At 50.5% G+C, this 22,715-nt stretch overlaps 1 protein-coding gene across 3 annotated transcripts in view; it reads left to right on the top strand.

The window, feature by feature from the left end:
- The window catches only part of adgra2 (adhesion G protein-coupled receptor A2), a 144,594-nt gene extending 122,233 nt beyond the window's left edge, over positions 1–22,361 (top strand). For 2 of the 3 annotated variants that reach the window (XM_060856736.1, XM_060856738.1), the window contains exons 15-19: positions 6,815–6,942; positions 8,028–8,151; positions 11,446–11,591; positions 11,836–11,925; positions 19,814–22,361. In XM_060856736.1, coding sequence (XP_060712719.1) covers positions 6,815–6,942; positions 8,028–8,151; positions 11,446–11,591; positions 11,836–11,925; positions 19,814–20,975 — 1,650 coding nt within the window. In that variant the 3' untranslated portion in view covers positions 20,976–22,361. The remainder of the gene's footprint in view (positions 1–6,814; positions 6,943–8,027; positions 8,152–11,445; positions 11,592–11,835; positions 11,926–19,813) is intronic. The other variant, XM_060856737.1, reaches the window with a different exon arrangement.
- Positions 22,362–22,715: the final 354 nt, after the last annotated feature.

Here is a 22,715-nt window from a genome sequence, read left to right as displayed (position 1 = left end):
TGACTTCCCAATGTCTATACACAGTGCCCTGATTGATGAAGGCGAGTGTGCCAAAAGCCTTCTTCACTGCCCTGTCTACCTGGGACTCCACTTGGAGAGAACCATGCACCTGAACTCCAAGGTCCCTCTGTTCTACTGCACTCCTTAAGGCCCTACCATTTACCATGAAACTCCTAACTTGATTTGATTCCCCCAAATGCAAGACCTTACACTTATCTGGATTAAACTCCATTTGCCATTTCTCGGCCCACTTCCCCATCTGTTCAAGGTTCTGCTGCAATTACTGATAACCTTCCTCACTGTCCCTGATAACGACAATTTTAGTGTCATCAGCAAACTTACTAATCATGCCTTGTACATTCTCATCCGAATCGTTGATATAGATAACAAACAGCAGTGGGGCCAGCACGGAGCCATGAAGCAGGCCTCCAGTCTGACAAGCATCCTTACACGATTATCCTCTGCTTCCTACCATCAAGCCAACTGTCCTTTTGAAGTTCCACACTGTCCTCCTCAGAGTTTCCAATTCTTCCAAGGTTGCTGTCACCTGCACACTCTGAAAGTGTCCCCTGTGTACCAAAACCTAGATCATGAACAGAATTCAGGAAAACCTATCATCGACCTGTGGGGAATTCCACAATAAAACTTGCTCTCGCCTGAACAATGTCCATCACTATAACTCTCTGTTTCCTATCAGTCAGTCAGTCTTGGATCAATGTTCCCACTCTCTGTCCAAGAACCTTCCTCACAACTCAGTTGTGTGGCTCTGTGTTGTGTAAATCCACACACACCATGTGAACAGCATTCCCCTCATTCAGTCTTCCTGTTTCCTCTTCATAAAACACCAGTGAGTTCATTCAAGTTAGCGGTCGGCGATGGTCGGGTGGTATTGCTGTTGGACTGTTAATCCTGAGACCCAGGTAATGTCCTGGGAATTCAGGTTCAAGTCCTACCATGGCAGATGGTGAAATTTAAATTCAATTATATAAAAATCTGGAATGAAAAGTCTAACGATAGTGTAAATCCATTGTTGATTATCGGGGAAAGCCCATCTGGTTCGGGAAAGCAATCTGTCGCCCTTTCCTGGTCTGGCCGAGATGTGACTCCAGACCCACAACTCTGGGCAATTAGGGATGGACAAGAAATGCTAGCGACACTCTCCACGTATGAATGAATTATTTAAAAATTTAACATGCTTTCCCTGTTAGAAATCCATGCAGACTCTTCCAAATCAAACCAACTATTTCCCATGGGACTGCTGACTCGACCCTGAATCATTGGAAATAAATCTTTGGGGAAAAAGTGAGGTCTGCAGATGCTGGAGATCAGAGCTGAAAATGTGTTGCTGGAAAAGCGCAGCAGGTCAGGCAGCATCCAAGGAGCAGGAAATTTGACGTTTCGGGCATCAGGTTTCCTGATGAAGGGCTTATGCCCGAAACGTCGAATCTCCTGCTCCTTGGATGCTGCCTGACCTGCTGCGCTTTTCCAGCAACACATTTTCAGCTCTTTGGAAATAAAGCTGACTGATTTCAGTCAATGGCTTTTCTTGCTTTTCATGTTTCATTTATTTGGTTCTCCACTTCTGGGTGCCCTCCCTCTGCCAGTAGTGTTCCTTCTCAGGTTTTTATAACCTCTGTCTGGGTGCCCTCCCTCTGCCAGTAGTGTTCCTTCTCAGGTTTTTATAACCTCTGTCTGGGTGCCCTCCCTCTGCCAGTAGTGTTCCTTCTCAGGTTTTTATAACCTCTGTCTGGGTGCCCTCCCTCTGCCAGTAGTGTTCCTTCTCAGGTTTTTATAACCTCTGTCTGGGTGCCCTCCCTCTGCCAGTAGTGTTCCTTCTCAGGTTTTTATAACCTCTGTCTGGGTGCCCTCCCTCTGCCAGTAGTGTTCCTTCTCAGGTTTTTATAACCTCTGTCTGGGTGCCCTCCCTCTGCCAGTAGTGTTCCTTCTCAGGTTTTTATAACCTCTGTCTGGGTGCCCTCCCTCTGCCAGTAGTGTTCCTTCTCAGGTTTTTATAACCTCTGTCTGGGTGCCCTCCCTCTGCCAGTAGTGTTCCTTCTCAGGTTTTTATAACCTCTGTCTGGGTGCCCTCCCTCTGCCAGTAGTGTTCCTTCTCAGGTTTTTATAACCTCTGTCTGGGTGCCCTCCCTCTGCCAGTAGTGTTCCTTCTCAGGTTTTTATAACCTCTGTCTGGGTGCCCTCCCTCTGCCAGTAGTGTTCCTTCTCAGGTTTTTATAACCTCTGTCTGGGTGCCCTCCCTCTGCCAGTAGTGTTCCTTCTCAGGTTTTTATAACCTCTGTCTGGGTGCCCTCCCTCTGCCAGTAGTGTTCCTTCTCAGGTTTTTATAACCTCTGTCTGGGTGCCCTCCCTCTGCCAGTAGTGTTCCTTCTCAGGTTTTTATAACCTCTGTCTGGGTGCCCTCCCTCTGCCAGTAGTGTTCCTTCTCAGGTTTTTATAACCTCTGTCTGGGTGCCCTCCCTCTGCCAGTAGTGTTCCTTCTCAGGTTTTTATAACCTCTGTCTGGGTGCCCTCCCTCTGCTATTTTTCTGTTTCACACCTACAGGAAGTTGGGATTTGAGGGAGCCTCACTTTTCTGCTGTGTTGATTTCAGTTGAACACCATTGGCCTGACTTCCTGTTCAGTCACTTCCTGTCTACTCCAGCACTTTTCACCCTCAGTCCATTAGAATAGGAACAGGAGGAGGCCATTCGGCCCGTTGTGCCTGCTCTGCCATTCAGTAGGCTCATGGCTGATCAGACACTCCTCATATCCACTTCTCTGCCCTTTCCCTGTGACCCTTGATTCCCCGATCAAGAATCTATCCATCTCAGCCTTAAATAGACACAAGGACTCTGGCCCGACAGCTCACTGCGGCAAGGAATTCCAAAGGCTGATGACCCACTGAGAAAACAAATTCCATCCTCATGTCACTCTTAAACTGAGGGTGTACCCTGTGGTCCTACACTGCCCCAAGAGGGGAAACATCCTCTCCGCATTGACCCTGTCTGGCCCCTGAAGAAGCCGAGACATTTCGATGAGATCACCTCTCTGTCTTCTACACTCCAGTGTGTAGACTCTGTACCTGTGTCCCTGTGTGACCTGCCTTGGCTCCTGGCTCTCAGGTCTCACTCTGACCCAGCCACGCCTCTATCCCAGATTTCCCTTCTCCTCCGAACTTCGCTCCTTGGGTTTTGTAACTCTCCCAGTCTTTATGTTTCCCCCAGAATTCCAGAGTTGCTTCCCGACCTTGCTCCCAACCTTCTCTTCAGTACTGTCCTTGTCTCCCGGTCTCCCTCTCTCTTCCCTCGAGGTCCTGGCCATTTTTCTCTTGGCTCTTTGCTCTGTGACTAGCATCATCGATTCCTGAACGGGCAATGACAGGAGTTAGTCAATGTGGGTTCTCCACCTGCACTGACCAGTGTCTGCCACAGGGGACAGCCTGGTCTACGCCACATGGACACTATTGTTTGGTGGGAGGACTTGTGATAATCCCAAAATGGTGTTAATTAGATTAGATTAGATTAGATTCCCACTGACAAATCAGATCCCACAGTGACTCCTAGTTTGAGAAGAGCCTAACTTGGATATTTTTTTACCAGTGGAGGTCAGCTACAGACCACATTCACAAACCCTTCCATGTTTCCCTCAAACTGGAAAAGCCATGAACTGTATTGTTCCTCAATAAGAAAGTTTGGAAAGATTGCATTACAAACACCTAAAATGGTTTCAAACCAACTCTGTCTTTCTCGCTGTGCACCATTCTCACACTCTGACCCAGTACTCTCTTGCCCACAATCACATCGGGGCATCTTCTCGCAGCTCATTCAGTTTGGAGTTTGGAATTTGAACTGGGGCATTGGGCTGTCAGAATGAAGCTGTTTAATGATTAATGCTGTGACATTTTTAAACCAGCCTGAGAGTGATCGTGTGGTGAGGGTGATAAAGGGAATTTGTTTGCATTGTCGTTGGGAGAGGTTTATAAATAGATGGAAGAAACATTGAGCTTGCCTTCAGTTGGAAAAATTTCATTTTGTGTAAGTCTTGGTTGGAGTTAGATGCACAATCACAGCCCCTCCTGAAGAAATGAAATATTTCAGAATAGTGACCATAGTGTAAGGATTTTAGTTTCATAGTTCCAGACGAGACATGTTTGACGGGAACACTGAAGAGATTATTCAAAGCTGAGAAAGTCGTAGCTCAATTGTGTGAATAATTGAGGAAGAGATTATCAAACTCCCAAGACACGTAATGAAAAGAAACCGTTAAATCCCAAGGATAAGTTGTAACAGTGAAGAGAATTCTGTCTGGTGTTCGAGTAATGGAAAGTGATTATTTGAGAATAGATGGAATTTGAATTTTACTCTGTGTTTCACCTTGTGCTATATGGAAATGGATTTGTTTATGTTATTTCGTGTGTTCTTTTCAGGAATTTACTTGTGTCTTTCTGATAAAAGTAGATAGGCAGCATCCTGTTGTTGTGTTTCAGTGAAAGAGCAGCCCATTAAATTTTAAAATGCCAATGTCTCCAGCCCAGTTTCAGTCTCGGATCTGACTTGTGCAGTAATAATACCAGCAAGGGGTCATGCTGCCACACACAAAAATTCTTTCTCAGCTTGCAACAATCACAACCAGTTTCCTTCCTGCAAATTTCTCCATGTTACCAGAAGGTATTTCTTCAGCTAGCATCTCTCCTGAGATACCGAAAGCAAACTGTGAGTTAAACTTCCTCATCGCTGAACTTCAGAGCCAGTTCCAACAATTTTGCAGGGTGTCCTGGTGATGTATATAGTCTTGGGCTCCTCACTTGAGAAGGAATGTACTGGCACTGGAGGGGGTGCAGAGGAAGTTCACTGGGGTGATTCTAGAGTTGAGGGGGGTCAGCTGATGAGGAGAAACTGAGTAGATTGGGACCATACTCATTGGAATTTAGAAGAATGTGGAGGGGTAGGGGGGAAATCTCACAGAAAGATCTAAAATGATGAAGGGAATATGTAAGATCGAAGCAGGGTGGTTGTTTCCACTGGTGGGTGAAACTAGAACTCGGGGGTGTAGTCTCCTCTAAGTGAGGGAAGCGGATTTCGGACTGAGTTGAGGAGGAACTTCTTCACCCAAAGGATGGGATTCCCCACCCCAGGCAAGCAGTTGAGACTACCTCGTTGAATGTTTTTCAAGGCAAAGACAAAACAATTTAGGAATTCCGGGTTATGGTGAGTGGGTGAGTAAGTGGAGCTGAGTCCACGCGAAAGTCAGCCATTATCTTATTGAATGGTCACTCAGACGGCCTACTCCTTATGTTGTGTTCACTTCTCTGATTAACCCACACACTGATTCCCTTCTGTATTTTCCTGTCTGTCTGTCTGTCTCTCTCTCTCCCTGAACCCCTGTTGTGAGATAGCAGCATGGTTTTCCACCTATCTTTTCAATGTTCTAAATTACAAACCTGCTTTTACCGATCCTAAAACCTCAGGAAAATGCCTCCTCAGAACAACAACTCTGAGTGAAGCAATGTCTCCCATTCTTAACACACAAAATACAAAACTTCAATTGAATGTATTCCTCATACAGTATTGCTGGATTTTTGTTTTTACTGTTTGTTGTACTTTATGTTGTCTTAAAGTTAAAAATCACCCAAAGCCAGGTTATAGTCCAATGGGTTTATTTGGAAGCACTAGCTTTCGGAGCGCTAGCTTTCGGAGCGCTGCTCCTTCATCAGGTAGCTAGTGGATAGGACACAGAGTTTATAAGTAAAAGATGAAAGTATCAGATAACTGGTACGATGTGTTGAACAAACCTGGTGAGGTCTTTAATTGCTGAGAATGGGGATGAGGTTTCAAGGTACATTGTGTGTCCCATCAGCTGGGAACACACAGTTGTGTACATCTGTAGCTCGTGATTTAAAATTGCACATTGTTGTCTTTCTGAGGGAAACATGTCCCTGGGAACCTAACTCCAGCTTTAACACAGATTCCTTCGGGAACCCCAGATTCTCTTACAGTTGTTTCACTGAAAGTTGTGACCTTCAGAAATGTGGAGAAAGTGAGGACAGCAGATGCTGGAGATCAGGGCTGAAAATGTGTTGCTGGAAAAGCGCAGCAGGTCAGGCAGCATCCAAGGAGCAGGAGAATCAACGTTTCAGGCATTAGCCTGAAGAAGGGCTCATGCCTGAAACATCGATTCTCCTGTTCCTTGGATGCTGCCTGACCTGCTGCGCTTTTCCAGCAACACATTTTTCAGCACCTTCAGAAATGTGGCCATCACTTTCGATGTGGACTTAATGTGAAGCTCAATCGATCTATTCTGAAAGCTTCAAGATCTCTTTGAAAACACATGAACCCCAAGATAGACCGTCCCAACAGTTGTAAAGAGGTTGAACAGATAGATTGAAGTGACTTCCTGAGGTGGTCAAAGGTACATGAGCCAGGGTATTCAGGATCAGGAATGTCAGGAAGCACTCCTTCAAATAACGGAGCGGAAATCCGGAACGCCACCCAGAAAGCTGTTGAGGCTGGAGGTCAGCAGTAGAGCTTAAAACTGAGCATGATTGATCACCACTGGGAAATTCACCAAAAACAAGATGCTAGATAGAACACAAACACAGAGCTGCAGTGATCTCACTGAATGGGGGAGTAGTGTTGAGGGGCTGAAGGGTCTGATCCTATTCTGATGTCACTGGTTCTCCATATCTGAGGTTGTCTTCATGGCACTGAAGTGATGGGCAAGAAACGCCAAGCTCACCATGAAGGAGCCAGATGAAAAGATGAGGAGCTTGTATTGTGGTGACCTGTGTAATTCCTTGTTGACTGTGCTCTCCTTCCAGAAGATAAAGACCCAGCCTGTGCCAACTCCTGGTGCCATCCAAGCTCTCCACCCTATTATCTACAGCTGCACCGTGGTCCTCCTGATATGTCTCTTCATTGCCATCATTACCTACATCCTCAAGCACAAGTAAGTTACTAACTGCACTTCGTGTGCCAATGGTATAAACGGGTACAACACAGAAACTGGCCATTCAGCCCATCTGCTTCATGCCTGCTGTTAAACTCCAACTATCCTCGGCCAATCAGAATGCTGTCTGAATTCTGGCCCGGTCCCCAGTTGGTAGAAGGGGCTGCCACTCACCTGTTTCCTGGTGCCCTCAGAATGGCACCACTTCCCTTGGGAAGTTATGGGAAGCGTTCACTACAGCAGGAGGCTCGCTAATATGGGATTGAGGAAAGCTTTACCGTGTAGGTGTGTCTTGCCAGTCTCTGAGAAGACTCAGTTGGCTCTGGGCATGAGGCATCTACCCCATTCCCACCCTCTGTGGCACCTCCGTCCCCTCCAAACTCTCTATACTGGATCAAGGTTCAGCCCAGAGTTTGCTCAAATGGTCACCTTTTCCAATGTAGACCGAGGCCATGGGTGCATCACTGGGTTCATCATTCTGAGGAGCAGGATAACACTTCAGGAACAGAGAATCAGGATTCCCCCAGGTTCGATGGGCCCAATGGCCTCTTGCCACACTGCAGGGAATCTGGGATTCTGCCTGGAGTATTGACCTGGCTTCAGTCTCCATGAAGCCATGATTGATTGGTTTAGGGAGGGGAAACTTGCTCTCCTTACCCAGTCTGACCAACATGTGACTCTGGACTTGGGAGAGAGATCTGGGCTGCCTCTGAACTGTCCTCAGTAATGGCCAAGAAGGCATTCCGTTCCGGGGGCAGTTTGGATGGGGCAGCCAATCCTGGCTTTGCCAGCAGCACCCACGATGCATGAGGGAAAGAAGGACAGAAATTCCCATTGGGAACGCCGTCATGTTCAGGCTGACACTCCTGTCATAGTCAACGACATTGTCCATTCATTCAGTGTGTCTGGGTTAACCTGCCTCAGCAACATGGGAGCATGGGCAGTCCACATGACCCCCAGTGGGGGAGATGGCCAATGCTGACCTGCCATTACCTCAATGCCAGAGAGGAGGTGGGGTGGCATTAGGTCGAACCGCTCTGACCCTGTAGCTGTGTGCGCGATGTAATCCCATCTTCCTTTTCCAGCACAATCCGGGTCTCCAGGAAGAATTGGCACATGTTCCTGAACCTGTGGTTTCACATCTCGATGACGTGTGCTGTATTCACCGGTGGGATCAATCGGACTGAGTATGGACTGATCTGCCAAGTGGTGAGTGCTGATTGGAGCTGCACTGAACGGTGGGTGTGAGCTACAGACTCTGTCCTACAGACACATGTCCCATTCTGCCATTGCTGCTAGGAATTTCCATGCTCACTCTTCCCACTGAGCTGGGAAGAGAGTGACTCTTCCATGATGTGTCACGATGTATCCGAAATCCCAAAAAGAGTGCCTGGGGGAGGGGAGGTTGGGGGGTTGGGGAGGGGGGGGAGGTCCCATTTGCCTGACTGATATTAAGGACTAAAACAGTTCACTCCAGCGTCTCTCATGAACAGAACTTCACTTTAACAAAAGGCAGGGAGAAGGCAGGACTTCTGATAAGACTGTGCAACATCAACCCTCCCCCTTTAACACACACTCTCACACACACTCACACACACTCTCAGCCTCACCTTCCCCCCTCCCTGCACCACTTCCCTCTCAATGAAGACAGATAACAGACAGATGGACTGACCCGTATACCGTGAGTGGAAATGTTGACAGGGTAAACAGGATTCCAAAGTCAGGAATTGTGTGTAAAGCTCATCAGGACCGGCCACACCTCATAGAGTCGTAGTGTCCTACAGCACGGAGACAGGCCCTTCTGTCCAGACTGGTCCATGTCGTCCGAAATGTTCATCAGTGCTGCTTGGTTTGATGTCTTTCTCCCACGCAGGGAGGAGGGTGGAGAGAGACCGAGAGGAGAGGGGGCAGGAGAAGGATGCTTTCAGTTTATAGCCTCTGGACCTCAGTACAGCTCCACCAATCAGAAGGCTGTTGTCGGGTCACATTTCCTTCCCTCTCTCAGTGCCATTCAGTCTGAACTGCCAAACAGGTGTGATTTCAAATGACCAAACTCCCGTTCCATTGCAGTTATCCAGCAGTCCCATGTTCATTTCAGATTACCATACCAACAGGGAAGAACACGTGGTCTTACACAGGGGGAAGCTGCCAGATACAAATCCTAACAAAGTAAAGACAACAAATCCACTCAAAATGATAACTTCACAAAGTCATCCTGTCAGTTTAAGACAACTCTGAGTAAGCGACCATCACACAACCTTTCACCTGAACTTTCTGAGACTGCTTATCATTGACCTGTCGTGAGCAACATACACACAGATCCATAATATACTCAGGACGTTCAAAGACAGTGAAAAGTTGTTGCTGTAACTCTCCCATGTCAGTTAGTTTCCCTGCCTGCCTATCACTGTCAATTGCTGAAAATGTGTTGCTGGAAAAGCACAGCAGGTCAGGCAGCATCCAAGGAGCAGGAGATTTGACATTTTGGGCATAAGCCCTTCTTCAGGAATCCTATTCCTGTCAATTACCTGAAGGGTTGTATTTGATTCAATCCACCCCCCATCTGCAGGCACTCTGTCACTGCCGTGGCCTGACCCTGAGCCTATAAAACCCAGCTCCTTGACCTCCCTCCCAGCCTCAGGCCTGTTCAGTTCCTCAGCAGCATGCTCTGACAGTCTGGTCTATCCTCGTTTGGTGCAGATTCCTACGTGCGACCTTCAATTCGGTACCTCATTCCGAAATCTTACAGGCAATTAAATAATACCTCAACAACTTCAACTTTATCATATGTAGCTCCCCAAATGAACACCCTCAAGTCAGCAAGTGAAAGCTCACAACCCAGTTGAGTTATTGCCTGAGAACAGGTGGAATTTAGCTCCAATTCCAACCAACCGTATCTGTCCCTGGCTACAATCCTTGTGTAGTGTGGTTCTCCGGAGAGCTGCTGCTGTCGAATCCCCAAGTTGGATTCTTGGAGGATTTTCTGTCAAGTTTACAATGTGACATTACAAATGACATTTCTGAAGTCACAAAGTCTGTAGCTTGCTTCCTTCTCTGGAGTAGTGTGATTGGTGATGGTGTCAGGATAAAACGTTTTATTATCCTAGTTGAGTTTTGAAGAGTGGTTGGAAGGGAGATGGACTGAACTGACGACTGAGGTAAACAACGTGTGGGGACTTAAGAGTGTTTTATTTTAAAAGTTGGAACAATGGATACACTCTCAGTGTGGCCAGTTCTCTCAGACCTGGCTTTCTAGTTTTTTTTAGCTTTAGCTTGGGGTCTCATAAGAGATGGAAACTTCAGTGGGCGATTCTGAGCTGCTCCACTCTCTGAATTTACTCCTGATGTTGTTTCCATCTGGATTGGAGAACTCCATGTGAGAATCTGTGTCTGAATTTTCCATTTTCCGAAGGGGTTTTGTTTATAGGATGTTACTACATTGAAACACTTAATTAGTCATCGGTACTGTGTCTATTATATAATATGGTTACGCCTTTAATATTTCAGTTTTTCTAAATTCCTCTTTCTTTTGTTTTTGTACTTTAACTATTGTGTTTCAATCAATTCCATTTCACTAAACGTTAAGTAGTTTGACCTGTTGCGTCATGTTTGGAAAATGGCACTTCACATCCACCTTAAAAATGAGGAAATGTTCATGTCTAGGCTACTTTTCTGAAAGATTCCCAGGGGTTCTGGACTCATCCAGAACAGTAGATTCTCTGTTCCTTTGTTACATTCAGTGTTGGCTGTCTGTCAATAACAAACCCCATCCTTACCCTCAGGCCATTGACTCAGTAAGACAGCTTGTTATCACACAGAATGCTAAAATACTCTGTTTCTGTAACCTCAACTCCTTTCCCTGAGGCCGGTTAATTGGCAGCTTGGATTTTAACTCCTTTCCAACAGTCTGTCCTTGCCCTTTTGGGAATGAGTTTATTTCAGAAGGAGGAATTACTGTTTCTTTCAGTCCCTGAACATTTCTGTCAGTGGGGACCTAGACATTGTCATAGACATAGCAGGTTGGCTGCTGCCTGAGGTGAATCCACCGTGACTGCTGGGAGAATGCAACTGAGAGTAACACTGGCCAGCTGGCTGGGTTGGATTGAGCTGAAGTGAAGAATTTGGGGTGGGGGGGGGGCGGGGAGGAGAGGGAATCTGATTGAAATGCATACAGTTCGAGCAGGGCTGGGCAGATCCAGAATGTGAGCTGCTGTGTGTGTGTGTGTGTGTGTGTGTCGAAGGTGCGGTCTGGATAGGACTGGAATAGTCCATCACAACACTCACCTCATTGGCTGGAATGTGCTGGCAGACATGTCCTGGTTGTGAAATATGTAAGTCCCAGTCTGCTTTTGTTTATCCCATCAGTGTGGTTGGGCTGAGTGGCCTACTCCTGTTGTTGGTATTTAAACCTTCATAAATAGCTTGGCCCACTCCAGGTGGGATAGGGTGCTAGTGTTCCTTCCAACCACTTTGACAGACATCTAATTGACTGTCTCTCCACAGATCGGGATAGTCCTCCATTACTCATCTTTGTCGACCCTGCTGTGGATTGGAGTGGCAATGAGAGTCATCTACAAGGAAGTGACACACAAACCACCCCGGCAACAAGAGCTTGAAGTGCCCTCACCCAGCCAGAGACCAATGCTCAGGTACAGCACAGCTCACAGCCCCCTGCCTGCCTGCCTGCCTGCCTGCGGTTTCAGGTACAGCACAGCCCCCTGCCTGCCTGCCTGCCTGCCTGTGGTGTCAGGTACAGCACAGCTCACAGCCCCCTGCCTGCCTGTCTGTGGTTTCCACGCTCTGGCCAGATCTTGGCTTCACTGTTTTGCTGGAAATCCTGCTGCTGTTCTGAAGTGTGGCCTGGACCATGAATATGTCTCTTTCTCTCGGCAGGTTTTATCTCATCGCGGGAGGGATTCCTTTAATAATCTGTGGGATCACAGCGGCAGTGAACCTGCACAATTACAGTGACTACAGCCCATAGTGAGTATCTGTACATCTGACCCTGTTCACTCAGCTCGAATCATTCCTGTCTTTTAGCCCCTTCCATCCATCAAACCCCCACCCCGGTTATGACACACTGTTCTTGTTGCTTGTCACAAGATCATAATGAATGAACACAATTCTAGTTGGATCCGTTCCAAATATAGGAGGTCATAGTTTTCCATATTTCACAACCAGGACCCGTCTGCCAGCACATTCCAGCCAATGAGGTGAGTGTTGTGATAGACTATTCCAGTCCTATCCAGACCGCACCTTCCACACACACACCAGCTCACATCCTGGATCTGCCCACACCCTCACTCACGCCAAGTCTCGCTCACCCTGACCCAAATGGCTCCTGCTCCATCAGAACCTCGATTGTAGAATTCTAATATTGCCTTCTGATCTTTCTGTGGCTTCATCCTTCTGGACTTGCCAGCCCCTGAATCACTTCTCGGCCTTTTGACTCGGAATATGTATACTCCCTGAGGACCAGAGGAAGAGATCCTGCTGGAGAGCTGCAGGTTCGACGCTGCGGACATGCACTGGCGGGGGAGAAACCACGGGGATTGTGTTGTGAGTTGTCGGGACTGGTGGAGACCATCGCTGGATCGTGATTGGACGTTGGAGGATCGTTCGGTTGTGCTGACCTGCTCTTGGTGGATCTTCATGCTGGCTTCAGCCTAACGCCAATTCAGGGACCAGCCAACCTCCAGAGCTATGGCCTCAGCAGCCGCTCGCAGCCCTGGCCAGCGCATTCGCGACACTGTCAGGGTGACTGTGAAGAAGGTGGAGGAGCACCGGTCGATCGGACTGTGTTTGTGAAGAAGGTTTTGCTGGAGTGCTGTGGGTTTGCCGCAGCGGACGTGTACTGCCTGCAGGATTTCCCTGCAGCCGGCTATTTCGACGTGACCTTCAGGAGTGTGAAGAATTGCGAGCAGCTCCTGAAGGTCTTCAAGGAGAAGGAAGGGGAACCTCTGTTCTCCATCTTGTCGGCGGTCCCATTGTGTGCGCTACCTGCACAGAGGAGTCGGGTTGTTACAATTCAAGTGTACAACCCTTACGTCCCAGCAGCAGATGTCCTGACCTTCTTGAGAAGATACGTCCAGGTCGAGGGAGAGAGTACCGATGTGGTCGATCCTTTCGGGATCTGGACCAGTAAAAGGCAGGTCAAGGTAACCCTGAGAGTTGATGCCAGTGGGAACATCCTCCACCCACCCTCCAGCTTTGCCATCGGAGGAAGCAGAGGCTACCTGACATACGCAGGGCAGCCGAAGGTGTGCCAAACCTGCGGGAGGTCAGGCCACATGGCGGCCGACTGTAAGGTGACCATCGGCCGAAACTGCAAGCAGGAAGGCCACCTGACCAAGGAATGTAAGGAGGCCAAGAACTGTAATCTGTGCGGAGAGACGGGCCATGTGTATAAGGCCTGCCCAAGACGAGGAGCCGCCACCTACGCACAGATGGCCGGAGGTGGCAACACGAGCCGGGGACCAACTAAGACCAGCAAGGTACCACAAACCGGCACGGGAATGATGTCTGGAGGCTCCCAGAAGGAAGGGCAGGCGGTAGTGGAGCAGACGGCAGATAGCGGGGAGATGCAGCAGCCGATCCAAGCTTCTTCAAGACAGACGGAGGAAATGGAAGAGGAGGGATCACAGGAGGCAGAGGATTGGATTACTGCCAAAAACAGGAAGAGGAAACCCCCCAAGGGCCCCAAAGCCACCCAGAGAAGGGGGAAGCGACACCTACACGATGAGGATACAGGCAGCTCTTCCGATGGTGAGGACGGGCGCAAGGAGGGTCCTCCCCAGAGGAAGAGACAGAGCGCCGTGGGGAGAAAGGAGGGCAGCACCGAACAAGAAGGGAAAGACAATCCCTCTGAGGAGATGGGTAAAGGCCTCCCCCGACCCGGTGAGAACCAAGAGATACCCACCGGCCCACAGTTCCTGGTAACTGGGAGCAGCGGTCCTGTGACAGCCCTGCTGTCAGATGGAGAACTGGACGGTGCGGACCCTGGGCCCGACCTGAAGACACCAGAGCGGGGAAGTGGCTCCAGCATGGAGCCGGATAGCTACCTCAGCCCTGGGATGGTCCAGCAGTTTGCCGTCACCACGGGGGTGCACACAGCTATCCCAGAGGAACAAGACCAGCAGCAAATGGACACTGGTAACCTTGTAAACTGTTAAAATGGGGTTAAAAATTGCCAGCATCAATGTGTGTAGCATCAAATCAGCTACGCGATGTGTTTCTACGATGGCCTTCCTGGCCAGCGTTAAAGCCAACCTCCTGTTTCTGCAGGAGTGTGGGATACCGCACCTCAGCAGCTACAGGAGATGGTCGAGCTTGTGGGCCCATGGGCCGTCAGTTTAGACGGGGGGCAATGATAGCCGCGCCTCCGGCCTGGGTATCCTGTTGCGAGGAGGCACCTTCACCATCTCCGAGGTGAAGGAAGTGGTGGGTGGGCGCCTCCTCATCACCGATGTCATGTACAGGAATGCTCCCCTGAGACTGATCAATGTGTACGCCCCAGTGGGTAAGAGTGAACGGTTGGCCATCCTGCAGCAGCTTCCACTGTTACTGGCTATGTCCAGGCCGGTCATTCTGGCCGGAGACTTCAACTGTATCATTGATGCAGATGGACGATCCGGCGGGGGGGACAGTAAACTGGACGCCACGTCCAGAGCCCTGATGGACTCGGTAAAAGATGCCAAGCTGCACAACATCTTCATCACCCCTGCAGACGGAGCGCAGCGTAGATACACCTGGTCACGGGCAGACGGGTCTATCCACTCAAGGATAGGTGACCTGTTTGTGTCCCGAACGCTCTCGGTCAGATCCACCGATGTCAAGCCGGTGTTCTCCTCTGACCACTGCCTCCTGCTGGCTGACTGTCACCTACAGGACGAGCAGCGGGCGGGTAAGGGAACGTGGAAGCTGAACACAAAGCTGTTGACCCCGGGAAACATTGAGGAGCTCAAGAGGGATTACGCAGGTTGGAGAACCGTGAAGCCCCTCTTTGAGTCTCCAGCAGACTGGTGGGAAACAGTAAAAGGGAACATCAAGAGATTCTTCATCCTGAAAGGTGTTCAGGAGGCGAGAGAGAGGCGGGGAAAACTGTCCCAGCTCCAGGAAAGTCTGCAGAACCTGTTCCTGCTGCAGACGATGGGGGTCGATGTCACGGAGGACCTCAAGGAGGTGAAGGGCCAGCAAGCCTCGCTCTTTGCCTCGGAGGCCTCCAAGATAATCTTCCGGTCCAGGGTCCGCTCGGTGGAGCAGGACCAGACGTGCTCACGTTTCTTCTTCCAGAAGGTGCACAAAGAGAGCTCTGTGCCTCAGCAGCCTGAAGGAAGAAGATGGCTCGATAACGTCCTCTCAGGCTGACGTCATGAGGATCAGTAAATCCTTCTATGCCAGTCTGTATGATGCGAAGCCGACCGACAGCACGGCCTCCCAGTTGTTCCTGTCCTCTATCACAGAGGGCTTAGACGACAGAACACGTGAGAGGCTGGACCAGCCGCTATCTCTGGACGAGCTGACCAAGGCCCTCGAGTCCTTCGAAAAGAATAAAACTCCCGGAAGCGACGGCTTACCGGTCGAGCTCTATTCCGCTCTGTGGGACTTGATTGGCCAGGACTGCTGGAGGTGTATGTCAGTATGCTTCAGGCGGGTACCATGAGCGAATCCATGAGGAAAGGCATCATCACCCTCATCTACACGCGGAAGGGGGAGAGGGAGGAACTCAAAAATTGGAGACCAATCTCACTGTTGAATGCGGATTACAAAATCCTGTCAAAGGTAATCGCCTGCTCTGGGGTCGGTGATTCACCCTGACCAAACCTGTGCTGTACTGGGCCGGAAGATTGCTGAGAGTCTCGCACTCCTCAGGGATATGATCACCTACGTGCAGGACAGAGGGTTGGACGCCTGCCTGATCAGCCTGGACCAGGAGAAAGCCTTTGACGGGATATCACACAGGTGTATGAGAGATGTTCTCTCCAAAATGGGCTTTGGGGAGGGAATCTGTAATTGGATCAGACTGCTCTACACCAACATTGTCAGTGCAGTCTCAATCAATGGGTGGGAATCAGATAGCTTCCCAGTCAGATCTGGAGTCAGGCAGGGCTGCCCTCTCTCTCCTGCCTGGTTTGTGAGCTACATAGAGCCATTTGCCGAGTCCATCGGAAAGGATGCGAGCCTGAGAGGGGTGACTATTCCTGGCAGCGGGGGCCTGCAGGTTAAGGCCTCCTTGTACATGGATGACGTCGCCATTTTCTGCTCGGATCCGCTGTCCGTGCGCAGACTCATGTGTATATGTGACCAGTTCGAACGGGCCTCAGGGGCCAAGGTAAACCGAGGCAAGGGCGAGGCCATGCTCTTCGGGGGCTGGGGCGTGCGCCAAGTCTTGGGGGGAGTGTATCAGCAAAGTGAGGCAGAAACTGGGCAGATGGAAGCTACAGTCGCTCTCCATCGCGGGAAAAAACCTGGTCATCAGGTGTGAGGCACTGTCATTGCTGTTATACGTGGCCCAGGTCTGGCCTATTCCCAGAACCTGTGCCGCTGCAGTCACCCGGGCCATCTTCCAGTTTATATGGAGATCAAAGATGGACTGGGTCCGAAGGGACTCACTGTACAAAGATCTGGGCAACGGGGGAAAAAAATACACCCAATGCCACCCTCACCCTGATGGCCACCTTTGTGTGTGGCTGCATCAAGCTGTGCATGGATCCCTGGTACGCAAACACCAACTGTTTTTTAATTTCAAAGATATACTTTATTTATAAAATAATTTGATGGTCTGTCCAGTTGGTCATGCCATACATACGTAAACATTGACATACAGAGATCAGAATTTATCATTTTTATATACAGGTCTGTGCATTTCTCAATCATACGCCCATATATTTAGTTGAGGCATCAGCAGAGCCCAAATGACTGCGTGGGCCCCCTGTTCTTCCTAAGCAGGCAGATGTTACACGGTGGTCTTTCCCCACTGACTCTCAGTACGTAGTGACTCTGAAAAACCAACATTGTCCTCATCTCTGTCCTGAAACGGAGCTCCCTCATATTAAAACAGTGTCTTCTAATCCTGGACTCCACTCCATGAGGCAGCCTGTTTTCCATGTGTCCCTTGTTGGGAGCTCCTCACAGTCACTACGTCCTGAGGTTCTACCTGTCCCCGATGTTGTGAAGGATGGGCCTGGCCTCGCTGCCGCGGAACGCTCCGAGTAGTTGGACCGTTCCGTACCACCTGTCCTTCGTGGAGAAGTTTATGAAGAAAAACACCTTTGAGCACAAGTCCATCAGGAAGTGGTCAGCATGAAGTGTCCTTGAGACCCTTCGGGAAAAGGAGAGGGCGGATCCTATTAAGTGGTTCCCTGAGCAGACTGTCAAAGTCATTTGGCAGAATGCCTCATCGCCAGAACTTTCCAACAAGCACCAAGACATGGCTTGGCTGGTGGTGAGAAGGGCTCTACCTGTGAGATCGTTTATGCACGCCCGGACTCTCAGCCGCACGACACGCTGCCCTTGAAGCGGCTGTGGGGGGACGAGACTGTCACACACCTCCTTCTGGAATGTGCCTATGCAGAGGAAGTCTGGAGAGGAATGCAGTAGTGTTTGTTGAGATTCATTCCGAGCAGCACCGTGACGCAGGACTCCGTGCTCTATGGCCTGTTCCCCGGGACACACACCGAGACGAACATCAACTTGGTGAAGGACGCTCTCTGGGCGGTCCGAGACCTGTTGGTCTTCCAGCTGAAGGAGTTGACCCCGACTGAGTGTTGCAGACTGGCACATTCCAAGGTCCAGGTCTACGTGCTGAGGGACGGGCTGAAGCTTGGGGCAGCTGTCGCCAAGGTGCGGTGGGGAAGACCACTGTGTAACATCTGCCTGACTAAAGAAGAACAGGGGGCCCATGCTGTCATTTGGGCTCTGCTGACACCTCAGCTCAATATATGGGCATATGACCGAGAAATGCACAGACCTATATATAAAAATGATAAATTCTGATCTCTGTATGTAAATGTTTATGTACGTATGGCATGACCAACTGTATAGACCATCAAATTATGTTGTGGTTCTGTTCGCCGAGCTGGGAGTTTTTCTTGCAAATGTTTCGTCCCCTTTCTAGGTGACATCTTCAGTGCTTGGGAGCCTCCTGTGAAGCCTCCCAAGCATTGAGGATGTCACCTAGAAAGGGGACGAAACGTTTGCAACAAAAACTCCCCGCTCGGCGAACAGAACCACAACAACGAGCACCCGAGCTACAAATCTTCTTACAGACTTTGACCATCAAATTATTTTATGAATAAAGTATATTTTTGAAATAAAAACACCATTCCAGCCCCTGGATCCTCTGGGATCACTGCACTCTCCAGATTGTAGCTGTATGAACCTTCCTGAGGGAGTCACTCCATGTATTGTTGGTCATCGCTCCAATTGCCAAAGATCGAAGGCTCTCACTTTCTCAGGGTACACCTGAAATCTTTGTCCCAACATGTAGTCACTTAGCCTCATGTCTTCTTGTGTATTGCAATGTCAAATTTTGTCTGATCACACTTCCGTGAAAAGCCTTGGGACATTTGCAGAGTTGCTATGGAAATGGAAGTTGTTGTTGTAGGCAGGCTGGGATTTGGCACTAAGGAACTAAGGCCAAACTTTGTCAAACATTGTTTGAGGACTCAGGTGCAGAACAGTGTCCCCCGTTCTGGCCACGGTGCTTTCAGAGAGATGTCTCAGAGAAGGGACCAAGCAGGTTTACCAGAATGCTATCAGCATCGAGGGAGAATTAGACAGAGAGAAACAGGCAACACTTTCATCCCCATGGAGAAGGTGATTGACAGGGTTAGACATTCGTTACCAGAGAGAAACTGACAGTCATTTCTGAAAAGCGACCAGCTGGGGGTAAAGATGAGAAACGTGACCTGACATGGTCTGGAAGTCTGGGCCTGAGTGTGTGCAGTCTGTCCTGGGGCCTGTCAGTTGGACGCTTGAAGTCAGTGACCTTGCTGTCAGGAGTAAAGATAGAGCCGTAACACTCCCAGACCACACGGAGAGGGTCAGCAAGTCCGTCTCAGCAGATGGATGATCATTTGGGAAATGGGAAGTTGTTTGCTTCAGAAGGTTAAACCTCCTGGATGGGGAAGCAGTGAGATAGATCAGATCCTGTTCCGAAGGGGTTTACTGGACTGATCCCTGGAACGAATGAGTTGCTTGGTGAGGAGAGGTTCACCAGAACTGGGTTTGTTCCCACTGGACAGCACAAGAGCGACAGGCTGACCTGACTGAAGTCTAGGAGATCCTGATGAGGAGCTCCCAACAAGGGGCACATGGAAAACAGGCTGCCTCATGGAGTGGAGTCCAGGATTAGGAGACACTGTTTTAATATGAGGGATCTCCGTTTCAGGACAGAGATGAGGAGAATGTTGGTTTGTTTTTCCCTCAGAGGGTTGTGTGAGTTTGGAACGTTCTGCCTCAGGAAGTGGTGGGGCCGAGGTCATTGAGTCTTTTCCAGACAGACAGAGGTGGATGGACTTGTGTTGGACAGAGGGATCAAAGGTGGTCAGTGAGAGATGGGAATGTGGGATCCCAAACACAGACAGATCAGGAGTGATCTGACTGAACGGAGGGGCCGAATGGCCTCCTGGTTTGCTGGTGGTTGAAGATGAGTTGAGTGAGGAGTTGGATGAAGACAGGAAAAGGGAGAGGGGAGCTAACTGGAGAGCTAAGTAGATTGTCCATGGACCAGGAGGGTGTGGGGACACGGTCAGACTGTGCAGTGCAGGTGCTGGGAGGGTGTGGGACCCACACGGATGGGAGCAATGTCAATGTGGAGTCACAAAGTGACTGTTGTGTTTCTTGTCTCTCTGCTCCTCCCCCCGAAAAGCTGCTGGTTGGCCTGGAAGCCGAGCCTGGGAGCGTTCTACGTACCGGTGGGATTCACCGTACTGGTCAGCTGGATCTACTTCCTGTGTGCTGCCCTGCATCTCCGCTGTTACCCACAGGGCAAGGCCAAAGGTCAAAGGGCACCAGAGGGAGAGCAGCAGCTTGCGGCCAACGGCATCCAGCTGACAGACTCGGGATCGGGATCGGGATCAGGATTGGGATCGGGTCTTTCTGATGGTCCCTCGCTGGCCAATGAGAATGAGGATACCCTGGAGGGCCACCTCTGGGCCCTGATCACCACGCAACTCCTCTTCATCGGCCTTTGGACATTCGGAGCTCTGTCCGTCTCTCAGGCCCAGTCTTTGCAGGTTGTGTTCAGTTGCTTGTACGGGGTGACAGCAGTCAGCCTGGGTCTCCTGGTGCTGATCCATCACTGCCTCAAGCAGCAGAATGTCTGCAGGCCATGGCTGCCCTGTACAGGGCCAGGACCCACCGTGAACGGTAGCCTGTCCGCCCCTCCTGTCGGCTTGGGGCCTCAGCTCTGCCTGCCAGCCTGGAAGCCAGACAGCCCGCACTCCAACAAGTCCTCCTCGCTGGGGAGTAACTTCTCCGGGGCGGGCCAGGGCAAACTGAGCAACCTGCAGGCAGCCCTGAACCAGGCGGACTCCCCCAACCCCAGCGGCCTGACACCGTGCGACGTGGAGGAGCTGCCACAGCCCAGCAGTCAGTGGGCCCGGGCTAAGGCCCCTCGCCACTGTAAACACCACCAGGTCAGGAGGCCGAAGGGGGCAGTGTCGGACCCGGGCTCCAGTGAGAACGGCAGCCAGCTGGAGAGCTGTGCCAGCAGTCGCACCAGTCAGTGGAGTCACCTCGGCACGGGGAGAGGGGCAGCTGAACCAGATGCCAGTGTGAGCCCCTCAGAGGGAAGTGACACTGGCAGCCAGCCCCAGTGCCACAGCACAGCGATACAGTGCAGCGTCAGCGGGGAGAACCTGAAACAGCCAGCCACCTTGGACAATCAAGTCAAGAGAAGGTCGTACCCACTGAACACGGTCAGCCAGAATGGCACCTTCAAGGGCAGCAAGTACGACGTCACGCTGTTCGGTGGTGAGGGAAACCCAACCATAAATACCAGCATGTGGAAGAGTGAGACAACAGTGTAGCTCATCGCCGACACCGGGGAGATGCTCCCAAACTGGGACCTTCACCAAAGCCACCAACCCTACCCACCGTCTGCTCCAGAGGTCAAAGGGAAACACACCAACGTGAGCTGGTCTCTCGTAGTGAGCTCTTTCCTGAATGGGCCCCCCCCCCGGGAAGCTGCCGTGACATCTCACTCTCACCGCCAAAGGGGGGCATTTTCCGAGCGTCCAGCTGGATGGCTGCTCAAGGAAGGTCGGAGGTCAGACCGAAGCCCCACCAAACAGGAAAGACTGTCCCTCTGCACTGACCTGGATCACAGACTGTGGAAGGGAAAAGGAACAGTGTGGGAGGAAGGGGAATGGGGAGGAAGTGAAAGGAATGGTGTGTGTGTCTGTGTGTGTGTGTGTGTGTGTGTGTGTCTGTGTGTGTGTGTGTGTGTCTGTGTGTGTGTGTGTGTGTGTGTGTGTGTGTCTGTGTGTGTGTGTGTGTGTGTGTGTGTCTGTGTGTGTGTCTGTGTGTGTGTGTGTGTGTGTGTGTGTCTGTGTGTGTGTGTGTGTGTGTCTGTGTGTGTCTGTGTGTCTGTGTGTGTGTCTGTGTGTGTGTGTGTGTGTGTGTCTGTGTGTGTGTGTGTGTGTGTGTGTGTGTGTGTGTGTCTGTGTGTGTGTCTGTGTGTGTGTGTGTGTGTGTGTGTGTGTGTGTGTGTGTGTCTGTGTGTGTGTGTGTGTGTGTCTGTGTGTGTGTGTGTGTGTGTGAGAGAGACTCTGTTAGTTTTGATTGTGTGCAGATCGGGAACAAGCTGCTCATGCACTTGATGAAGAAATTCTGTGCTTTACTGCAACATAACTTACCAGGGTTTACCGTGCCGTGCCTTAACTTAACATGCCTTACCGTGGTGATTTATAGCACCCTGTGCCTTACCGTGGCGTGTCCCCCCCCCCCCCCGGTGTGTTACCGTGCTGTGTCCCCCTCCCGGTGTGTTACCGTGCCGTGTCCCCCCTCCCGGTGTGTTACCGTGCCGTGTCCCCCCCGGTGTGTTACCGTGCCGTGTCCCCCCTCCCGGTGTGTTACCGTGCCGTGTCCCCCCTCCCGGTGTGTTACCGTGCCGTGTCCCCCCTCCCGGTGTGTTACCGTGCCGTGTCCCCCCTCCCGGTGTGTTACCGTGCTGTGTCCCCCCCGGTGTGTTACCGTGCCGTGTCCCCCCTCCCGGTGTGTTACCGTGCTGTGTCCCCCCGGTGTGTTACTCTGCCTACTGCACTAACCCTGAGCTGTCTGACTTGTGTGGCCATACGTCAGGATGCACGGCTGGGAAACCTGTCACTCTCAGCATGGGGCCGGTTTGCCTTAAACATATAGAGTATTACTCTTCTATAAGTGCCAAAGAGTTATATAAATCTGATCGAGACTGATTCTGAGTGCAAACTCTGTGTTGATTTAAAATCCATGAATAATGTGATGCCTTCCTGATATTGACTGAACTGTACAACATTGTGTCTTGAGTGGGAGGTTCAGTGTGCTTGGTTAAAAGGTTACTCATGAGCCGGGCCCATGTTAACCTGTCAATGTGCTTTTCAGTTCAATGTTGAGACTCAGAGCTGGTGAGGCAATGTACACGAGATAATTCTCAGGACAGTCCTGCTCTCCGAGACAGGCCCATTGTGGTCAGCACTATGTGAACACGAGGACAGGCTGTAGTAACTGGAGCTTGTGCTGTGGGACAGCTCATAGGCTAATCCTGGCTTTCCCTGGATTTCACTGAAATC

This window comes from Hemiscyllium ocellatum, chromosome 48, assembly GCF_020745735.1.
Source record: "Hemiscyllium ocellatum isolate sHemOce1 chromosome 48, sHemOce1.pat.X.cur, whole genome shotgun sequence".
Taxonomy (NCBI): domain Eukaryota; kingdom Metazoa; phylum Chordata; class Chondrichthyes; order Orectolobiformes; family Hemiscylliidae; genus Hemiscyllium; species Hemiscyllium ocellatum.
Note: the sequence above shows the minus strand (reverse complement) of the source record. Positions and strands in the feature narration are given on the sequence as shown.